At 34.3% G+C, this 24,318-nt stretch overlaps 1 protein-coding gene and 1 pseudogene across 7 annotated transcripts in view; one reads left to right on the top strand and one right to left on the bottom strand.

The window, feature by feature from the left end:
* DOCK7 (dedicator of cytokinesis 7) overlaps nucleotides 1-24,318 on the bottom strand; it is a 216,368-nt gene that overhangs the window by 147,545 nt on the left and 44,505 nt on the right. For all 7 annotated transcript variants that reach the window (XM_060139876.1, XM_060139875.1, XM_060139877.1 and 4 more), the window contains exons 10-14: nucleotides 19,870-19,950; nucleotides 17,606-17,771; nucleotides 13,125-13,267; nucleotides 8,945-9,038; nucleotides 8,101-8,263 (exon numbers count right to left, since the gene is read on the bottom strand). In XM_060139876.1, the coding sequence (XP_059995859.1) occupies nucleotides 8,101-8,263; nucleotides 8,945-9,038; nucleotides 13,125-13,267; nucleotides 17,606-17,771; nucleotides 19,870-19,950 (647 nt within the window). The remainder of the gene's footprint in view (nucleotides 1-8,100; nucleotides 8,264-8,944; nucleotides 9,039-13,124; nucleotides 13,268-17,605; nucleotides 17,772-19,869; nucleotides 19,951-24,318) is intronic.
* On the top strand, nucleotides 23,752-24,111 carry LOC132516459 (small ribosomal subunit protein eS26-like; annotated as a pseudogene).

Here is a 24,318-nt window from a genome sequence, read left to right as displayed (position 1 = left end):
CATCCCCTGTATACTTTCCTAATGCCATTCCATTTTCCTAGAATACCTCTCCACACCTTTCTGCTTGGCTAGATGCTATTTATACTTCAGGGTAGCACAGAGGATCTCACTTATTCCACAAATATCCTAGTAAATGGAGGTCCTTCCTCTGAAACCTTGCAGCATTACTGTCTGGACCCCTTCAATTGGCACTTTACAAGTAAAGACAAGACAGAAAAATAAATCTGGCAAATCATAACACTAAAAATAGTGAAAAATAGTAATAAAAACCCCAACAGCACCAAAGATAGTCAATCTACTTGATTTTAGTGAATTCCTACAGAATTTCTATACCAAGAGTTTACTCTGAACTAGTGTGAATTTTACTGAGAGAAAGTATATACATTTCTCATGTAGGAGTTACCTACTGTAGTATAATCTATTTAAATCCTGCCATCCTAGAATCAGCATGTTTTCACACTTGTATCTTTTCTTCCTAATAACTCATGGAAATCAATTAACTCATTCATTAATCAAAAATGTATTCATTAATCAGTATTTGAGTATCTACTATTTACCTCCTTATAAAACCTATTCCAAATATGTATTGTTACATATTCCACATTCTGTTATAGAATAATCAAATGTCCTTCTGTTTTTCTCCCGTAACTAACAACCACAAACACTGCACTTATGCATGTACTACAAAGTGATCAAATGCTGGCCCTTTTATCAAAGTCCAAAGTGTTTTCATGGCAAATCAAATAGGGCAAAATTACTCAATTGGTGTGAAAAGAGCAGTTCAAGGTCATGAAAATAGGATTAACAATCCCCCTAATAAGCCTTTATAAAATGAGGTTTCAATGACATTTTAGGAAATATAAAATCAGAGATTCCACCTCAAACATAAAAACTGTTTTCCTAAATTCATATGTTTAATCCCAAGAACAATCATACATCTAACAAAATGATTACATTTATTTGACAAAGCAATAACCTGTATCTTTAAAGATGTAAGGCTCTGTTTATCTTCAAATAAGCAACTAAGCCTCAGTTTCCATATCCCATATATATGGGAATAATAATAACTTTGTCAAATCTACTTCATGGACCTGTAATTATCAAGTAAGATACTGTATTTGAATGGCTGTATGAACTACAAAGTTCTAAACAAATGTATATACTTGCAAAAACTGGATCTTGGGTATCACTATTCACATCTCTTTAAGTAAATACTCCGTACAAATGCTTCTTAACAGAAAATACTCTAACTCTCAGGACAGGGGAACAAAAGTGCTCTCCTCACATTCTGCTGCTGTTTCTGGAATTTTACTCCTTCCCTTGGAGTCTGAGATAACACTCCACCATGTTCAAGCCCCTAGTTAAAAACTCCTGGGTGGCTATGTTAAAATGTTAGAGAACAGACCTCTCAAATCAAGAATTTTTGTAGTTAAAATAAACTAGGACCAATTAAATAGTATAAAAGCCAGAGTGCTATATCTAGGGCAAAACCAAAACAGTGGAGTATGGCAACAGTTTGTAACATCTATGAAAACTAAAAATAAAAACAAAGACCAATACTCTCTAAAGCAGAGAACCGAAAACTTGAATGGAAAAAAAAATACTCCTTAATTTTCACTGAAATTTACACTTCCTTAAATTTTGAATGCAGGAAACTAACTATACCAGTATTAGCAATACATGAGACTTTGTCATTAATAGAAATCATACATGACTTTATATCACAACTATTGCAGACATCTTAAAACACTGTTCACGCTTATTACTACCTAGAGAATATGGTAGTTTTTAGACCTGCAGCTAGATCTTGTTATTTAATTCATTAATAAAGAAACATATCACAACTTAAAATCTTGATAATTGTTATTTAATATAATTGATTTCCTTTGTTATCCTATGTATTTCATTTTATACATTCAGAAAGATTATTCCCAAACAAGAATCAAAGGATTCACAAGACTGCCAAATGGTATTAAGAACCTCAACTCTGAAGGGAGACCTACCATCATACGATAACCTAGTTTAAGAAACATGAATTACATGGCTCTCATGTCATAATATAAGTAGTATAGACTTCCCTTGGTATCCAAGGGGAGTGGTTTCAGGACCACTGAGGATACCAAAATCCGTGGATGCTCAAGTACCTTATATAAAATGGTTAAGTGTTTGCATATAACCTATGCACATCCTCCCGCATATTTTAAATCATCTCTAGATTACTTTTAATACTTAATACAATGTAAACACTATGTGAATAGTTGCCAGAGCACAGCAAATTCAAGTTTTACTTTTTAGATCTTTCTGGAATTTATTTTTCCAAATACTTTCAATCTTCAGTTGTTTGAATCTGCAGATGTGGAACCTGCTAATATGAAGGGCCAACTGTACACATTTACTCTGATTGACCAAGCTATTCCTAGAAACAGAATTTTAGGGAAAAAATTCAATCACTATACAATAAACTTATTAAACTACCCAGGAGAAAACTGATACAGGGTAAAATTATAAAGCAATAATAAAACATTTCAAATGTTATTGTGGCTAATTTTTTTTAAGTCCTTATCTGTTAGAAATACATAACTGAAGGACTGACTGGTGAAATGATATGATGACTAGGCTTCATTTTAAAGTATTACAGAAAAAAAAGGAACAGGTAATAGATGAAATAAGAATGACAGTGGAGGTTAATTGTACTATTCTATATACTTTTGTGTATGTTCGTAATTTTCCACTATAAAAAGTTTAAAACTATAATCAGGTTAATGTCACAGATAATATAGGTTTACTAAGAATTACTGAGAGATGAATGGGGGTGTATTACTAACTAAGGTCCAGATCAAAATGAACCACATCCTTTCATTTTGTTTCTCAGTGTCACCAAGTCTGAACCACTGTATTCATTCTTATATTCTTGGTAACAGCATATTTGCTGGATATGGTCTTTCTACGAAATGGAAGAAGAACAAAGATATGAAAGTTCAATAGGTGATTACAACGAAGGCTATTTGGGGGAAAGAAACTAACTCTTAATAGTCTCACCAAGAATATCGTGCTCTACGACATATCTCTTAAAAACTGGATGTCAATAAAACACACGGGCATTTGCTCAATTAGATGTACCACGATCTTTTAACTCAAGTGCAACAGTGGTCATCAAGTACAAATTTGGAACATGAATAGCATTACACACAATCTACTACCTAACTTTCAAGTGATTTCAGATACGCAACAAAAAAATTTTTTTTTCCATGAGTAAGAAAGTTTTTATTTGATTATCTTAATGTAACAACTGCACTAGCACTTCTTCTATGATAGAGTGATAACATAAGTATTTTCTTGATAAAGCAAGCAATTGATATAAATTATCTCCACTTGTTTTGCACAATAAGAAATATATTATTCAGTTCCTAATTGCTAAAAACTACCATGTAGGGCTTCCCTGGTGGCGCAGTGGTTGAGAGTCCACCTGCCGATGCAGGGGACACGGGTTCGTGCCCCGGTCCGGGAAGATCCCACATGCCGCGGAACGGCTAGGCCCGTGAGCCATGGCCGCTGAGCCTGCGCGTCCAGAGCCTGCGCTCCGCAACGGGAGAGGCCACAACAGTGAGAGGCCCGCGTACCACAAAAAAAAAAAAAAAAACTACCATGTATCTGTGCATCCTCATTTACCCCTATAGAGGATTTGAACAGACCAAGTCCCTTCTGTTGTTAACATTTTAAAAGAATAAGTGAACAACCACATGTGGTGGGGAAAAAAAAGACAGACTTTACTTGAATGTGAAAATCTCTAACTTTAGGTATAGCTTAGTAAAGATTTTTTTAAAAAAACCTCTTTGAGAAAGAGGGAAGAGATATGGGGATATATGTATATGTATAGCTGATTCACTTTGTTATAAAGCAGAAACCAACACACCATAGTAAAGCAATTATACTCCAATAAAGATGTTAAAAAAAAATCATGTGTAGAGGAAAAGTAAATGGTTCTTTTGAAATAAAATATTACAACGTTAAAAAAAAAGAGAGAAATCTCAATAATATCTTTAAAATCATATTTTAATGTAAAACATAAAAAATTAAACTAAAAAATATATTTTTTACATACATATCCTTTTAGATAGCTTTTTCTAAATTATTTGATAACTATAAAAATTGGAAGCAATAGGTGTTAAGTAATAGGAGATCTGCCACTTTCAGAATACAGTTCTCCCTACGATTTCTCACTTGTCAAATGTTTGCGTCAATCACATCCATTCATTCTCCCTCTACTCAGACGATAATTTTTTTTATCTTTTTTATCCCTTGAAACCCTTTAAAGTACACTCACGTTTACTACTAAAAATAAATACAATGTGCAAATACTTTCTTAAAACTCACACTAAAAATGCTTAAATTTCTGGTTTTTTCAGATACAAATTTGAACCCTACAGTATGTCAGCTCTGTCATCTATAAAACAAGGATAATTGTATTGGCTCTGTGCAGGCTGCTGTGCAGAGTTAAAGAGATAATGGCTATATATAAACTAAAAGGAGTCCTTGTGTCAACTTTACTTTCTTTTTTAAACATTATTCACTGGGAAAATGTACACATATAGATTGCATAATTCCTACTAACATGTATTACCAGAAATCACTGCTTACCTTGAAACATACCTTGAAACATGCCTCAGAAGGTAGAAAGAATTCAAACTGAGCTAGAAGAGTATTATTGTGATCCAATACAACAATTCAGTCAGCAAATATTTATGGAAATTTATGTAAAATTTTATGATATCTGTGTGTCAGCTGATATCTGCTAAGTATATCTCCTTCTGTCATTCTAAAATTATTTCTACCTATGCTAGATTTTCTAGATAAGTGAAAGGTTTTTTTTAAATTATAAATTCCTAAAAAATATTAGCTGCCTGAGACTAAAATTTTTTCACAGTTCTAAGTAGAATAAGCAACCTATACGATTTGGTATTCAGGTCTCACTGGACATTGAAGGCCCAAGTAATAATACAAAAAAGGCCACTAGTGACTTTGATAACCTTCCTTTTTAAAATCATTCTCTTAGCCAATTATACCCCAAAAGCCCAGTATCCTTAAGCTTTCAAACCAATCTCTCTCAAGTTGTGTAACGATTGGGTAAATGTAATGTAATAAAGCCAATGATAATAATAATGACTAACTTCTATCAAGCATATAATATGTGCAGGTACTTTCCTACACCCTAATCCAGGAAGATACTAAAGGCTCTCAGTATAATGAGTAAACCAAGAAAGAAAAAAACGTATAGGAGATAAGAACTCCATTGCAAAAGAAATGCAAACAGAATTTCTAGGACAACGGTGAATAGGCTCTAAGATGACAACTGTACAGTAAGTCTAGTGAGCCTAGAAAACTTCCCCTGCTATACTAACTTATAATTTAGTTGCAAAGGGACCAAGGAAGGTGCAAGAAAGGAAATAATTGATAATATGAAGCTTTACAGAGCTGACAAGTATATTTTTTTTCTGGATTTATGCAAGTATATGTATTTTTTTAAGGAGGAGATATCAGAGTTAAATCTTGAAAAAGAATCAAGAAATAGCAGCATGAACATGCTATTTAGAAACAAAGAGTAAAATACCAAAAGAAGGATCAAAAAGAGTTACTAGTGAGTGACAATAAAGATTAGACATCAGCATAGGGAAGAGTTGGTAGGAATAAGATGAAGGACCTCTGTTTTTAATTTTAAGCCTTATGGAACTATGTGAACTTTAAGTATATTCATATAATTTGTTTAAAAAATATAAATATGTAAATAAATAACAAAGGTAAGTAGAACAATGAAAGGAAAGACCCCCTCATAGTCCCCAATTCCATTTTCCCTGTCTCTGAAATAATCCAAGCAGAGGAAAGACAGATAAACACAAGTTAGGAATGTTCTAGATGAGATTCCTGTACTAGATAAGAGAGAGAGTTGATAACCTCTGAATTGTTCAATACAAACCTTGGATCACTTCTTTATTCCATGTCCTTTTAAATAGTTATATATATAATTTATAGGAGAATACTTATATTACCTGTTTCTTTTGAAAAAGCAGTATATATTTTCTTCAGCCTATCTTCCAGGAATTTTACTCACACTATATGCCAATCACGTGTAATGCTTTGCGCTCTGTACCCTCACAAGAGAAGACAGGTATTATCATCTCACATTTTATTAATAAAACTGAGTGCCAATAAATTGGTAACTTAAGACAAGTTACTTAAACAATAAACAGTGGAGTCAGAAGTCACACCCATATCTGCATGACTCTAAATTCCATTCATACCACTGTACAATGTCTTATTTCTTAACTCACTGAGTAAGTATTTACTGTGTGCTCTCCGTGTGCTTGTACACTATTCTATATGCTGGAGATAAAGTGGTAAACAAAACAGACAAGTCCCTGCCCTTTACAGTAATTACATTCTAATGAGAAAGAGAAAAAATGACCATATAACTACATATTACAGTGCCAGATAATGATAAATACCAGGAAAGTTAAAAAGCTAGAGTAGGGAAGCAGCAGATCTTTTTAGTTAGGGTGACGAGAATGTCCTGTAAGCAGATACATGTCTGAATAAGGAATCAAGTCATGTGACTATCTGGGGAAAAACATAATAGGCAAAGAGAAGAAAAAAAATCAAAAAATCTTAGGCAGAATTTTGTTTGTTCAAGGATGAACAAAAAGGCCACTGAGGCTAAAATGAGCAAGACAGAGATTAGTAAGATATGACGTTAGAGAAAGGCAGAAGCCAGATCATACAGTCTTATAGACTACAGTAAAAAAATTCATTCTTGTTCTGCTTATAATAGAAGCCACTGGAGGGCTTTAGGCAGAGGAATAAATGATCTGATTTATATCTTCTAAAAATCTCTCTGACTACAACGCTGAGAATTGACTGAGGCAGGGGTAGAAATAAGATCAAATTTTAAAAGGTACACAAAATTCGAGATCAGCGGCTGTCCAATATTCTAGCCTCTAGTCCCATCTGACTATTGAGCATTTGAAATGTGGCTCATCTGAACTGAGATGTGCTTTAAGTGTAAAACACGCACCAGACTTTGAAGATTTTTTAGTAGGAGTGGAAGAAAAGTAAAAGAATTTTTTACATTTATTACATGTTAAAATACTATTTTAGATATATTGGGTTGAATAACATGATTAATTTCACTTGTTTCTATTTTTTTTTAATGTAGCAACTATAAAATTTTACATTACAAATGTGGTTCCCATCATATTTCTATTTGACAGTGCTGATCTGGACGGTAACTTGACTAGAATTTTAAAGGTGGAGGAGGTACAAAGTATTGGATTTGGGATTCATTCTGAAGCAGAGCCTACAAAACTTCGTGGAGGAGTAAATGTGAGGAATAACAAAAGGAGAGAAATCATTTTGATCCCAAAACTTTTGGCCTCAGGAACTGGGTAAACGGTGGTGAAATACATTAAGATGGGGAAGTCTAGGCAGAAACTTATGTCTGAGCGGCCCTGTTGGGTGTCCCAATAGACATGTCAAGTCATGGTCTCAGCATTCACAAATAAAGGGAGCTTCATTCATAAAGAGTATATCTAAATGGTACCCCTGGAGTTATGCAGGTTCAGCCTAAAAGCCTATCCAATAACCTTGTGTCAAGTATTCTCTGAGTAATGTAGAATCACCAAATATTGTTTATTGTTAGAACATAGTGCAGGCACATACATATGATTGATGTGTAATGCTAGATTCTGCTAATAAGAACACATGAGGCAATACAGTAACTAGGAGTTCAAATGTTTTAACCTAACAACCCACAATTCAAATGCTAGCTCCAACACAGTAAAGTATAACCTCTTTATCCCTCAGTTTACTCACTTCTAAAATGAAGGTAATACCTACCTCAAGCTATGAACATTAAATAAGATAATGTATGTAAGGTAACTAACATTATACCTCTTGCACAGCAATAGCTTAATACATTACAGCTATTAATAAAATCATGAAGAAATGGAATAACAAAGCTACAAAAGATTTTTGAAGAGTTTCACTCTCTATTAATATTAGAATATATAGTATCTTATTTCAGAATTCTCCAAAATTAAAATGTGCTACCTGTAAGTAGTGTTTGGAACATAGACATCCCTTGCAGGAAACTCCAAAATTTCTCTGGTAGGTCTAACTCTACTGTCAGGGTAAAGCTTCACTTGAAGCAGCTCTGGTGTTAGGCAATAATGGGGATTTTCAGGTGCAGGAGAAATGTCTATCTTCAGCTGAGCTGCATATAAAAATACATCATAAAAACAATGTAAACATAATAAATAACAACTTCACACTAAAAGTATTTTTGGAAGAATTTAGATCCTATTTTTGCAAGAAGTCTGGGAAGAAACCAAAATTGCTATCATCTCAGACCTCTAAATTATTTCGTCTTATCAAGTCTCAAACTTACAAATTACTAATACAGACATAAAGACATAAAATAATAAATGCTTACTGAATGAATGAATGGAAAGGAAGAAGAGGGCGAAAAAGAAGAAAAAAACCAGAGGGATCTAGTATAGAAACAAGCCAACATTTTGAAGATTAAATGATTTACTTTAAATTTGGTAGATTTCAAAATAGTTTTACTCTGGAATGGTTTGCTCTGATCATAATACGAATCTACTTCTGAACATCTACCATTACATGTATTTTTTCCCCTCTAGAAAATAATTTTAAGCCACAATATTATTCATCATGCTCATTTCCGTACTCAAATTATCAAAGGTACTGAATCCTGCAACCAAACTGTTAGACTACATGAGAGCAGAATAATGAAATGAAGAAGGCTGACAGGTATTGAGCACAGAAACACATATGGGCTAGATAACTGAAAAAATGAATAGATAATTATAAAAAATACAATTATTAATGATGATAATAGTTGTCATCACGTTTACACAAAATCTTAAAATACCTGTAATAGGTCTTAGTCGCCGTAAAACAGAAGATGGCCTTCTCATATCAGCAAGGAATTTGTACAGATCTTCATCACTTAAGCGATCTCCTTCCTGATTTTAAAAATAGAGGAAAAAGTATTAGATTTTAACAATATAGTACATTGAAAGTAAGTTTATATTGCCTGTTAATAATCCTGCCCTTCTTCCTTCATTTCAGTCTGAATGAAAAGTAAAATTAAATTAATATAATTATGATTAAAAATAAATATGCTAACCTATTTTCTTCCTTCTTGCTTTCAAATTGTATTAAGAGCTATAATATTGCTATCTATTTTTAAATTTTATAGATTTATTTACAGCCCATTATCTGTGTTTATAAGGGGTTACAGGGCACTCTAAAATATAGAAAAAATGATGCAAGTTAGAGGGAGATAAAGAGAAGAAAACAAGAATATAGACAGAAAACAGACATATATATGTATGTGTGTGTGTGTGTGTGTATATATATATATATATATATATATGACACTCATAAATTTGTTACACTTGAATTTTCATTTGTCTTTTCAACTTTATATCACCAAATTTCTTAAATGCAAAATATAGAGCATTGGCTACATTTGAAAAAGAAAAGAAAGAAGTAACAACAAAAAACTACTCTTAAAAAAAACAAGACAACTATCCTGATAATAAGACCAGAAATAAAACTCTAAAAAGACCTCAATCAATGGGGAAAAGAGACAAAAAAACCGAACCATGTCCAATTAACAAAGAATTCTCAATTTAAAGTAATATTTTTTCTTACAGTTAAAATAGGTAGAGATTGATTTTATTCTTTTATTCAAAAGTCTTTACATTTTATTAATCCAAACCTCCTGCATTTGACATCTTATTATTTTTAATGCATAATTCATATACTGTCTTTTTATCCTATTTGGTAATAAACATATTTAAGCCTCCTTTATCACTGTGAGCTCACCTTGAGCCAGATCTCATGTGTTCACAATTGTATTCTAAACAGGATACAGAACTGCTCTTCTTTTATGCCATTATTTTAAAAAGTGATTTTTATTTTCTAAGTAGTTGGAGATTTCTGTCAATACTTTTATAAATGGTTTTTAGTTTTACTGAGTTATAGTTAGAGAATCTGACTTCAAGAAGATTTTTTCAGTGACCTAAATATACAATTAATTATTGTAAATGTTCCATCAGTTACTAAAAGAGCATATTCTCTCCTTTTGAGTACAGAAATGAATACAGATCTTCAAATGGTCCTTATTTAGAATACATTCAGATTATCTCAAGATTCAATTATTTCTGTCTACTTCACTTGTTAAACTGATTATATCAATGGCCTCCATTCTTTACTCCCTGTCTGTTTCCATGCCTTTTGTTGGGTGGGACACAATTCTTTCCCCTGGGCTTGGCCACGAGACTTGTTCTAATCAGTAAGCAAACATGATACAGAGACTTGAAAAGCATTTGCATAAGTAAGCTTGCCCCCTCTCTGGAACTTCTGTCACTGCTGTAACAACATAACCAAGCTGGCCTGCTAGAGTATAAGAGTGGAAGCTGAGACACATGGAAATGGTCTGAATCATTTCAGTTTTCCCAGCAGAAGTCAGTCTAGATCAGTTGACCCTAGTCAATAGCCAAACATGTGAATAAGCCTAGCTGACACTCACCCCTCCACACTGCATGCACTGCTATGTACTCCTGAAGCAACAGATAACTTCTATACATGTCAACAAATAGAACAAATGTCCTTAAAACTAATGTATGGATTTAATTTTTGTTTTTAAATCTCTATGTATTTCCAAGAATTTTGGCCTGACACATTTCAAATCTGTACATAAACACTCCTGATTACTATATCCCAATCGTGGACAGTAATCTCTCGTTAAAAAAAAAAAAAACTTGGGGACTTCCCTGGTGGTCCAGTGGTTAAGAATCCGCCTTCCAATGCAGGGGACAAGGGTTCGATCCCTAGTTAGGGAACTAGGATCCCACATGCCATGGGGCAACTAGGTCCGTATGCCACAACTACTGAGCCTACACGTTCTAGAGCTCGTGCGCCACAACTAGAGAGAAGTTCGCACCGCAACAAAGAGCCTGTGCATCACAACAAGAGATTCCGCATGCTGCAAGGAAGATCCCGCATGCCACAACTAAGACCCGGCACAGCCAAACAAACAAACAAACAAATAAGTAAATAAATAACCTGCCTTCTGTATCTCATTTAGGAGAAATTGTACCTTGAATTCTACTTTATTAAAATTTTAATCTCTGCTTTTTACTTAATATGCACTTGCCTGATGCATAATATCCTAGCTATTTAAAAATACTTATAAAAATCATATATGTTAATAGTTTAAAAATTATGGAACTGTACAAAAGTCAAGTGTAAATGCTTTCCATTGCTCCATATTTCCAGCAATCATCCTTTTTTAAGTTTTCACAATCACTTTGTTCCAGTTTCCAGTTACCAGTCTCCAACAGTGTTTAGTACATGATGAATGCTCAAAAAATACTTGTTGAGGGCTTCCCTGGTGGCGCAGTGGTTGGGAGTCCGCCTGTCGATGCAGGGGACATGGGTTCGTGCCCCGGTCTGGGAAGATCCCACATGCCACGGAGCGGCTGGGCCCATGAGCCATGGCCACTGAGCCTACGCGTCCGGAGCCTGTGCTCCATGACGGGAGAGGCCACAGCAATGAGAGGCCCGCTTACCGCAAAAAAAAAAAAAAAAAAAAAGAAATTTGTTGAATGAACGGGTGGGTGGATGGATGACTTATTGATTTAAGTTTATAATACTAGTTCAATAATAAAACATGCTGAAGAAAAAAAAAGCTGTGGAAATAGTGGCAGAAGTGATATACCAGCTGAAGATGAAGAGAGAGAGAAAAATGTTACAGCTACAAGGTTGTGTCACTGTAACAAGTAAATCTACTGCCCTGTTTCCATAGCTAAATGTGGCCTATCACCTCATCCAAGTAACACTGTGGCCTTTTCTAGATTCTTTCTTGCAGTATTATCCATAACAAAAAGACCCTTACCACTTCAGACCCTTCTCACCTGCTTTATTTTCCATTTGAGTCTCTCAGAGCAGCTGTCTGTAAATGCTACTGATATATAACTGTAGCATTACACTAGACAGCTAGCTGTCAAATCATAACATATCCTGCCCTAAACACCTTGCTCTCTCAAGTTATAAGGTGTCACTAGGCCAGGATTTTCTCCTCTTATTTAGAATAACACCACAGAAGGAGGAATTCTGAGGCAATACTTAGCATTTTCCTTTAATCTGATCCAAAATACATGCATAGTACCCTTCTCCAGTTTATCACACTAATACAAATTTTCTTCCATCCTTAAAATGTTCTGGTCCTCTGGTTACTTTAGACAGACTTTCAAAATTTTCTGATCCGGATTCAGAGCATAAAATTCATTTTACATCAAAATCCAGTAGCACATACACCATGTATGCACATATAGACAGGTATGCACGCACACAAAAATTGGAGGGAAAAAAGCCTACTGAAGCAATATTTAACTTCACTAAGTGCAATGCACTATTATTTTTCTATTCTCCTGGTTTGTTTGGTTTTTTTAAGCTGGGTGTTATCTACTAAATTTCCATCACTATTATTGGATCATGACCAGCACTTGAAAACTACTGATTTGACTCAAGTACAGGAAATATACTTGCAAAGAAGAAAGTATCTTTGATCAGGAACTTTTTGGACCTATAAACTCACCTATAAAAATAATTTTAGCACAAAAATGCACTACTAGTGCCTGAAATTTCTATTCTATATACCATGAATGTGGTATGTTAGGTCAAAAACAACTTGAGTTGGGAAGACAGATGTAACCACACACCTGCTCTAAGAAAATCCTTAAAATATCAATGCTTAAGAAAAGTTAAAATATTAAAATTAAGAAATAGGATACAGATGTGGATGATTGATTTGGAAGCATTACTAATCAATGCCAACATTTAAACAAATATAATGATGAAAAAACAGCTATAATATTATTTTTTCTTATATTTTTTATTTTTATTCTTAATTTTTTTAACTTGTTAAAATCCCAATTACTACATATACATGTAATGCATGGAAAATTATGATTTTTCTGAAATCACAAGAAATTTAAGCACGAATAGCCCCCTAGAATTCCTCCATGACAGAACAATACCTGCTTAAAAAAATTTGTCACTGTGAGAGTAGCAGGTCGAAAGCTGGTCAAGTTACAAGAATCATCTCCACTTGTTGTCCTTTCAAGTGATCTTCTGCCAACCAGACTAGAATTCCTCCTCTCTGACCAAGACCCCTTTCGTTCTACCAAGGAAAAAAAGTAAGATATTCATTTCCATAATATTTAAAATGTGTTTTAAAGCAGTCTTCCAAACACAGGAAAATATCCACTAAAGTTGAAAATTATCCCCTCAGCAATACTGATTACAGTTGAAGAATTTCACTTCTGGGGAGATCCATAAGGAAGCATTAAACCTAAATCTTTGGGTTCTCTTTAAAAACTTCTCCAGTGTAAAATAAGTCTCTACCACACAAAGATTATGCATATAACCCAATATGAGCTATGAAGAACAGCTATAGAGGAACTATGTATTTACTAGGAAATAGGCACACAATGCAAATTTTGGTCACCATATAATGGCCCCTCAGTCTTAGCACTTGAGTTTGAAAAAGAATTTAAGATAACTTGCATTCACAGTCCTTGCAAGATAACCCTATAATTCAAAACCAATAGAGCAACTATGTTGTAGAAAACAAACAAAACTATAAACAAGCTAGACCTAACAGGCATCTATAGAATACACCACTAAGCAAAAGTAGAATACACATTCTTCTCAAGCACACACAGGAAATTCTCCAAGACAAACTATATAATAAGCTATAGAACAAAATACAATAAATTCAAAGGGATTCAAATCACATAAAATATGTTTTCCAAGAACAATTGAATTAAGCTATAAATCAATAACAGAAGAAAATTTGAGAAATTCATAAGCATGTGGAAGTTAAACAGCACACTTCTGAATAACCAATGGATCAAAGAGGTAACAAGGGAAATTTTAAAACATTTAAGATATAGGAAAATGCAAAATCCCCAAACATATGATATATCACTAAAGAAGTTCTCAGAGGGAAATTTATAGCTGTCAATGTTTATATTACAAAAAAAAGAAAGATCTCAAATCAGTAACTTAAGCTTACGTCTTAAGAAACCAGAAAAAGAAGAGAAAACTAAACCCAAAGCAAGCATTAGAAAGGATGCCAAGGGAATGTAAATTGATACAGTCACTATGGAGAACAGTATGGAGGTTCCTTGAAAAACTGAAAATAGAATTACCATATGACCCAGCAATCCCACTACTGGGCATATACCCTGAGAAAACCATAATTCAAAAAGAGTCATGTACCAAAATGTTCACTGCAGCTCTATTTACAATTGCCAGGACATAGAAGCAACCTAAGTGTCCATCGACAGATGAATGGATAAAGAAGATGTGGCACATATATATAATGGAATATTACGTAGCCATAAAAAGAAATGAAATTGAGTTATTTGTAGTGAGGTGGATGGACCTAGAGACTGTCATACAGAGTGAAGTAAGTCAGAAAGAGAAAAATAAATACTGTATGCTAACACATATATATGGAATCTAAAACAAAACAAAACCAAAAAAAATGGTTCTGAAGAACCTAGGGGCAGGACAGGAATAAAGACACAGACTTAGAGAATGGACTTGAGGACACAAGGAGGGGGAAGGGTAAGCTGGGACGAAGTGAGAGAGTGGCATGGACATATATACACTACCAAATGTAAAACAGATAGCTAGTGGGAAGCAGCTGCATAGCACAGGGAGATTAGCTCGGTGCTTTGTGTCCACCTAGAGGGGTGGGATAGGGAGGGTGGGAGGGAGATGCAAGAGGGAGGAGATATGGGGATATACAGCTGATTCATTTTGTTATACAGCAGAAACTAACACACCACTGTAAAGCAATACTCCAGTAAAGATGTTAAAAAAAAAGAAAGAATACCAAAAAAGACAACAGCTAAGTGGAAATAAATGAAATAGAAACTAGGAAAACAATAGAAAAATAATCAATGAAACCAAAAACTGATTCTTCAAAAAGATAAAATTTTTAAAACTTTAGTTAAACTAATGAAGAAAAAAATACATAGACAGGGGACTTCCCTGGTGGTGCAGTGGTTAAGAATCCACCTGCCAATACAGGGGATACGGGTTCAAGCCCTCGTCCAGGAAGATCCCATAAACCGCGGAGCAACTAAGCACATGCGCCACAACTACTGAGCCTGCATGCCACAACTACTGAAGCCTGCGTGCCTAGAGCCTGTGCTCCACAACAAAAGAAGTCACCACAATGAGAAGCCCGTACACTGCAACAAAGAGTAGCCCCTGCTTGCCACAACTACAGAAAGCCCTTGCACAGTAACGAAGACCCCATGCAGCCAAAAATAAATAAATTTATTAAAAAACAAATACATAGACAGGACTCAAATTACTAACATCATCACTACAGCAGACCTTAGAGAGAAAAAGGATTATACTACAATACTATGAATAACTGTAAGTCAACAGTTAGATAACAATTAGATAATTTAGATGAAATGAACACATTTCTAGAAAGATACACAGTACTGAAACTGACTCAAGATGAGAGAGAAAATATGAATAGATGTATAACAAGAGATATAATTAGTAATGAAAATACTTACCACAAAGAAAAGACCAAGCCAAGGTGGCTTCACTAGTGAATTCTTCCAAACTTTCAATGAAAAATTAATACCAAATGTTTACAAATTCTTCCAAAAACCAGAAGGAAAAAATCACAACTCATTTTCAATGAGGCCAGTATTACCCTGATACCAATACCAGACAGAGATATTACAAGGAAGAAAAACTACAGACCAACATCCCTTAGGAATATAGAAGCAAAAATACTAAACAAAATACTAGGAAACAAACTAACAACACATAAAAAAAAATTATATACCATGACCAAGTGAGACTTCTCCCAGAAGTGTAAGATTAGTTTAACATCCAAAACCAATCAGTTAATGCAATACAGCATACTAAAAGACTAAAGGGCAAAAAACCATACAAATCATCTCAATAAACTCAAAGAATGCATTTTACAAAATCCAATATCCTTCCATGACAAAACCACTCAAAAAGTTAGGAATAGAAGGGAATTTCCTCAAACTACTACATTACATCTATGAAAAACCTATAGCAAACATCATACTTGATAGTGAAAGACTGAATGCCTTCCCCCTAAGGTCAGGAACAAGATGAGGATATCCACTCTTGCCATTTTTTTTAATACTGTACAGGAGGTTCTAGTCAAGATAATTAGAAAAGAAAAATAAATAAAGACATCCAGATGGGGGAAAAAAAAAGTAAACCTATTTTCATTTGCAGATGACATGATCTTATACATGGAAAATCCTAAAGAATCCAGAAAAGAAAAAAAAAATTAGAATTAATAAACACATTCAAAAAGGTTTCAAAGTACAAGATCAATATTCAGAAGCCAATTGTATTTCTATCACTAAAAATGAATATTAGGAAAATGAAATTAAGAAAACAATCCATTTAAAATAGCATCAAAAACCAATAAAATACTGGGATGCACATTTAACAAGAGAGGGGCAAGACTTGTACACTGAAAACTACAAAAGATTGTTTAAATAAATTTTTAAGATCTAAATAAATGGAAAAACATTCCATGGATTGGAAGACTTAATATTGTTATGAGGGCAACACTCCACAAATTGATCTACCAAATCAATGTAATTCCTATCAAAATTCCAGCTGCCTTTGTGCAGAAATTATCACCTGACCCTAAACTTCTCATGAAAATGCAAGAGCTCAAAATAGTCAAAATAATCTTGAAAAAAATTGGAGGACCCACTATTCCCAATTTCAAAACTTACTGCAAAGCTAAAATAATAAAGATAGTATAGTACTAGCATAAGCATATATATCAATGGAACAGAACTGAGTCCAGAAATAAAACCATATATCGACGGTCAATTGATTTTCAACAAGAGTGCCAAGACCATTCAATAGGGAAAGAATAGCCTTTTCAACAAATGGTGTTGGGACAACTAGATATCTACATAAAAAGAATGAAGTTGGACACTTACCTCTTACCATGTACAAAAATTAACTCAAAATGGACTATATACCCAGATGTAACAACATGTGTGAACCTTTCAAACATTATGCTAAGTGAAAGAAGCTACTCACAAAAGATTACACATTGTATAATTCTATTAATATGAAATGTCCGGCATAGACAAATCCATACAGACTAAATAAATTACAGTTTGGTTAGGTTTGGGGACGTGAGGAGAAGCGTGACCATTAAGGAGTATGAAAGTTCTAAAATTAGATTGTGGTGACATTCGCTGAACCTTACGAATATAACAAAAAACATTGAATTATACATCTTAAATGGGCAAACTGTACGTATGTGAATTACATCTCAATAAACCCGTTAAAGGAAAAAAAGAAAACCCTTTTAATGTCTCACTACATTGCAAAGCTTACAAATAAAACAAGACTATATAAGAAAAAGAAAAGAATTATACATGTAGAAATATTTTATATAAAACATTCTCACCTCCAGTGCTTATTTCTACCTCTGTAGAATCTCTTTCCAAACTCCCAGCACTGCTAACAATATTCATTAAATGGATTGCAGTCCAAGCAAAAGGCATGCGATACTTCCCAAGTCTTTGGCAAAACTGATCAGCTTGACTTTTCAGCTTCTCCAATTTTTCCTTATTCTGCAAAACAAAACTTTATACATTATATGATTACGTTCAAAGAAATGAATTAAAGGCTATTTCATAATATATAAAGGAAAATATAAAGGTTAAGAATTCTCAATTCTCAGCAAAGATGGAAAAACAATCTGTACCTTTCAGAGATCAATTAACAGTATATTATCTTTACTAACCTCAACCAGTTCTACAAATATATGTGAAAGTCTTTAAAATTTCTGTTTGTGATGATCTTATGTTGGGAGAAAAGAAAGGACAGCAAGAGTCAAACATGTTTATGTACTGAAAGTACTATTTTATGAAAGGAAACATAACCTAGACAACAGGTTCTAGACATGAACTGCCAACCACAAAATATTCTAGGTTATGACTTATTAAATTTTATTTTTCTAAAAAAGATGGAAGCAGTTGGGCCATTCTGACATAATCACTAACTTATGACAACTATGAGGTGGGACTGGGGGTCACAAATAAACCAACAATAAATAAGTCCAGAGCTGTAATAAAAGAAGCAAACAAAAAAAGTATGACAAGAGGACTAAACCCTGGAAAAAGACCAATGATCCAAATAGCACGTGCTTATCTGGAAGACATCCTGAGGCTGGCTCAACTTTTAGGCTATCCTTGAAACAAACACTAAGGTGGCCTGCAATAGCCAACCAATGGTCCAAGGGTGAAAACCTACACTAAAATCTCTCACATACTATTTCCATATAGGATATTGGTAAGGTATACTCAAATGGCAGTGTCCTACCTTAGGACTCAGGACTGAGAAAAGATGAAGAAATAGCTAAGTGGTAGGGCTGTTTACTGCTATATCTATTATACCTTCAAAATAGGTTCTTGCTTTAAGAGTACTTAAAGAGAATTAAGGACCCTTATCAAGCATGTGAATATGTAAGAGAAGAGTGAAATAAGCTGCAATTATACACCTATGAACTTCATATAACAGAGCAATTTAATTTGTAAAATGACGACCTGGGGAAAGCCAGAATAGTTTAACCCTAATTTCAACCAGATATCCAGGAATCAGAGAATATCATGTGCTCAGATGTACCCATATTAGCAGAAAACGCTCAATTCTTGTTCCAAATCTCAGAAAAATAAAAAGCAAAACATTTTCTACATTGTGGTGATTTGTCCAATACTCCTCAAGCACACCTCTCCTGGCTGTTTGACATATTAAATCATGTGTTCAAAGATCCAAAAATCACCTGCTATGCTTTTTTTTTTTTTTTTTTTTGGCTGCAGTGGGTCTTTGTTGCTGCACGCGGGCTTTCTCTAGTTGCGGCGAGCGGGGACTACTCTTCGTTGCAGTGCAGTGGCTTCTCTTGTTGCAGAGCACAGGCTTCAGTAGTCACAGCACGCAGGCTCAGTAGTTGAGGCTCGTGGGCTCTAGAGGACAGGCTCAGTAGTCGTGGCACATGGGCTTAGCTGCTCCACAGCATGTAGGATCTTCCCAGACCAGGGCTCAAACCCGTGTCCCCTGCATTGGCAGGCGGATTCTTAACCACTGCGCCACCAGGGAAGTCCTCACCTGTTATTCTTATAACTAACTCAGGGTATCTGGAATTTGGTACCGATTGTTCACCTATTATTTTTGCTTTATAAGTTTATCCAAATTCTAGAAATTATCTGATGGCAAAGTTATCTGATGGCAAAATGGAGATTGTATTTTCTATTTTTACCATATTTCCTAATTATCTGCAGCTAGACAGAGGCCCAGAATACTTCTGCTTTGCTAGAAAAAGTTCCATCAAAATCACTATTTTGCAAACACAGGAAATTTTTTATTATTTAGGAATTAAACTGAACTAATTTGATTCTTTAGGAATCCATTAGCTTGGGGTGAGGGAGATTTTAAAGAATAGCACAGCACATGACTCAAGCTAGGTACTGAAGGAAATAAAGAAAATAGGTAGGCCAAGAGAAAAAAATGAACTAGTAGTAAAATTCTTTAATATGCTCTGTATAGTATTCTCCCAAATTATAATTTCGGAGATTAGAGGTTGTTTAGGGTCGGGTTTGGGGATCTGAGGAGAATGGAAAGTGACTGCTAATGACTATGAAAGTGGCAGAAATAAGAGGCATGACATTCTACCTTGGTGGCATCTGCTTCTTTGAAAATCATATATGGTTCTGCACACTCTCCAATGTCTCCTTGCTGTAGCACTTTTTCTAGCTGTCAAAGACAAAAAGAGTAAAGATTAATTAAGCTTAAAAATAAAAGCAATCAGCCTGGAATGTAAGGATGGTTCAAAATACAAAAATCAATCAACATAATACACCACATTAACAAAATAACAGAAAAAAAACACATGACCATCTTAACTGATGCAGGAAAAAGAACTGGACAATTCAACACCCTTTCATGATAGAAAAACTCAATGAACTTAGAAAAGAAGAAAGCTACCTCAATATAATAAAGACCATATATGAAAAGTCCACATTTAACATCATATTCAATGCTGAAAAACCAAAAGCTTTTCCTCTAGAATGAGGAACAGGATAAGGATGTTCACTTTTGCCAATTCTATTCAACAAAGTACTGGAAGTCTGAGCCAGAGCAATTTGACAACACAAAGAAACAAAAACATCCAAATTGAAAAGGAAGAAGTTAAATTATCTCTATTCACAGACAACATGATCTCTTATATAGAAAACTCTAATATTCCACACACACACACACACAAAAACTTGTTAGAACTAATAAATTCAGCAGAGTTGCAGGATACAAAATCAACGCACAAAAAATCAGTTGCATTTCTATACCCGAGCAATGAGCAATTCAAAAAGGAAATTAAGAAAAAAATTCCATTTACAATAATATCAAAAAGAATAAAATACTGAGGAATTAACCAAAAAGGTGAAAGATCTGTAATCTGAAAACTATAAATAGTTAGATTTTCTACAAGGGTGCCAAGACTATTCAATGGGGAAAGAACAGTTTTTTCAACAAATGATATTAAAAGAAACCTGAATATCCAAATGCAAAAGAATAAAGTTGAGCCCTTACATTATATTATATACAAAAATTAACTCAAAATGGATCAAACACCTAAACATAAACCCAAAACTATTAAACTCTTAGAAGAAAAAATAAAGGAAAAGCTTCCTGTGATTGGATTTGGTAATGTATTCTTGGATTTGACACACAAAAAAGCAAAGGAACAAAAGTAAAAATAGTTAAATTGGATTACATCAAAATTTAAAACTTTTGTATATGACAGAACACAACAGGGTGAAAGGCAACCCACAGAATGAGAGAAAATATTTGCAAATCATATAACTGATAAGGAGTTCATATCCAAAACAGATAAAGAAATCCTACAACTCAACAACAAAACAACAAATAATCTGATTTTTAAAGGGGCAAAGAACTTGAATAGACATTTCTCCAAAGAAGCCATACAAACGTCTAAGAAGCATATAAAAAGACACTCAACATCACTAATCATTAGGGAAATGCAAATCAAAACCACAATGAGATATCACCTTACACCCATCAGGATGGCCACAATTAAATAAACAAACAAATAACAAGCATTGGCAAGGATATGGAAAACTGGAACCCCTGTGTGCTTTTTATGGTGTAAAATCGTAATCTGCTGTAGAAGACAGTACAGAGGTTCCTCAAAAAGTTAAAAATAGAATTATCATGTGATTCAGAAAACCTATTTCTGGGTATATATTCAATAGAATTGAAAGCAGGTACTCAAACAGATATTCACACACCCATGTTCATAGCAGCATTATTCACAATAGCCAAAAGGTAGAGGCAATTCAAGTGTCCATCAAAAAATGAGTAAACAAAACATGAGTATACACATACACATGGAATATTATTCAGCCTTAAAAGGAAGAAAATTCTGAAACATGCTACGACCTGGATGAACCTTGAAGACATTACGCCAAGGGAAATAAGCCTGTCACAAAAAGACAAATACTGTATTATTCCATTCAAATGAGGTATCTAGAATAGACAAATTCATAGAAACAAAAAGCAAAATGCTGGTTGGCAGGGGCTGGGGAGAAGGGGAAATGAAGAGCTGCTACTTAATGTGTATAGAGGTTAACGTTTTGTTGGCAAGATAAAATTTTCTAAAGATTGCTCGCATGATAATCTGAATATACTTAATTCTGAACTGTACACATAAAAACAATTAAGATGGTAAATTTTATGTTATGTGTATTTTACCTCAATTAAAACTATTAATAAAAGCAATCAGTCTTAAAAGTCATCTCCATTTAATATAACATCAAAGTACAAAATTACAATTAAAAAAGACAACTCACAAAATATTAAGTGGCCAATACAATTCTACTTATCATTTTTCTCCAAAATGTCTCACTTTACCCCTATAAAATTTTTAATGTTTTAGGAAAAGAAATATAAATAAAATAGGATAAAAGTCCAGAAACCAAATGAAGTGTATGCAAGAATTTAGCACATAATAAAGTTGATACTTCAAATTAGTGAATGGAGGATACATAAAGCGCTCTTACAAATTAATAAATTATTAATACAGTAATTGATAAAATAAAAACAATCCAATGAAATGAAGATTACACAACTGTATTTTTCTCACTTAAAACTTATGTATCCTATACACTTAAAATTTGTGTTTTTTATGTATACAAACAAGCTAAAAATGAGCTTACTATTTGAATAAGCACTACACAAAACAGAATATCCAAATGGCCAATAATTCTTAGACATCAGGGAATTATAAATTAAAGCCAAACTGACATACCCCTGCAAATGCACCAGAAATAAAATACATAATAAAATAAAATTAATGAAATTGAAATGTAAAATACAATAAAACCTGATGATATCAAGTGTTAAGAAGGAATGGAGCAAATAAAATTCTCAAGCACTGCCGATGAGACTGAAACTTGGACTAACCACGTCAGAAAACTGGTTCTTTCTACTAAAACTGAAGCTATAAATACACTATGATCCAGTAATTCAACATCTACCTATATACTCAACAGAAATGCAAAAATCATATATAAGAACGTTTACAGGGCTTCCCTGGTGGCGCAGTGGTTGAGAGTCTGCCTGCCGATGCAGGGGTCACGAGTTCGTGCCCCGGTCCAGGAAGATCCCACATGCCGCGGAGCGGCTGGGCCCGTGAGCCATGGCCGCTGAGCCTGCACATCTGGAGCCTGTGCTCCGCAACGGGAAAGGCCAGAACAGTGAGAGGCCCGCATACCACACAAAAAAAAAAAAAATGTTTACAGCAGCATTACTTACAATATAGCCAAAAGCTAGAAATAACCCCAATGTCCATCGACTATTAGAATGGCCAAACTGTGATATGCATATAACAAGATACTATGCAGGGTGAAAAACAACCAACTATTGCTACATGCAAAAATGATGAATCATATAATTCTTTAGAATGTGAGACACAGGAATATATATGATTCCTTTTCTATGAAGAAAAAGAGGTTAAACTAATCCATGGTGATAAGTCAGCATAGTAGGAAGGGGCCAAAGAAGGCTGTTGAGTAATGTTCTATACCTTGATCTGGATGTTGGTTACATAACTGAGTTAAGTATGTAAAAATTAAAGAAAGTGTACACCTTGTGCATGTTACTAACTATAAATAAAAATTTATAAAGAAAAGATAACCGAATTTCTATACACCAGTGATGAACGAAATTCTGTATATAATTTAAAATGAAAAATTTTAAATGATAACATTTAGAACAGGGTCAAAAATATCAAATTACCAGGAAGATATAGGAGAAAAGACCTAAAAACATACTGTGCTCATTGACCTGAGAACTCAACAGTTTAAAGACGTCAGCTTTTCCAAACTGATCAGTATATTTAATGCAATCCCAGTTAACATCTCAACAAGATCTTTCTTGAGAGAGAGTATGCCTGCATTGGGGCAGCACGGAGGGACTGACAAGCAAAACTTTATACAAAAATGTAAAGGGTCAAAAACATCCAGCCTCTCTCACCTCCTCACTTCCAAGATGACCAAGAAAAGAAGGAACAACGGTCATGCCAAAAAGGGCCACGGCCACGTGTAGCCTGTTTGCTGCACCAACTGTGCTCGATGCTTGCGCAAGGACAAGGCCATTAAGAAGCTCATCATTCAGAACATAGTAGAGGCCTAAGCCGTCAGGGACATTTCTGAAGCAAGTGTTTTCGATGCCTATGTGCTTTCCAAGCTGTATGTGAAACTACATTACTGCATGAGTTGTGCCATTCACAGCAAGGTAGTCAGGAATAGTTCTCGGGAGGCCCAGAAGGACCGAACACCTCCACCCTGATTTAGACCTGCAGGTGCTGCCCCACGACTTCCACCAAAGCCCACGTAAGGAGCTAAGTCCTTAAAGACTGAAGAAATACTATTCTCTGAAAAGACAATAAAATGGAAATCATACTTTATTAAAAAAAAAGAAAAAGAAAAAGGAACATCCAAGGCAATCTTGAAGAATAAAGCTAGAAAAAAATATACTGTTTTTTATAAACTACAATAATTTTTTTTTTTGGCTGACTTGGGTCTTCATTGCTGCGCGCAGGCT

Source organism: Lagenorhynchus albirostris, chromosome 2, assembly GCF_949774975.1.
Source record: "Lagenorhynchus albirostris chromosome 2, mLagAlb1.1, whole genome shotgun sequence".
Lineage (NCBI taxonomy): Eukaryota > Metazoa > Chordata > Mammalia > Artiodactyla > Delphinidae > Lagenorhynchus > Lagenorhynchus albirostris.
Note: the sequence above shows the minus strand (reverse complement) of the source record. Positions and strands in the feature narration are given on the sequence as shown.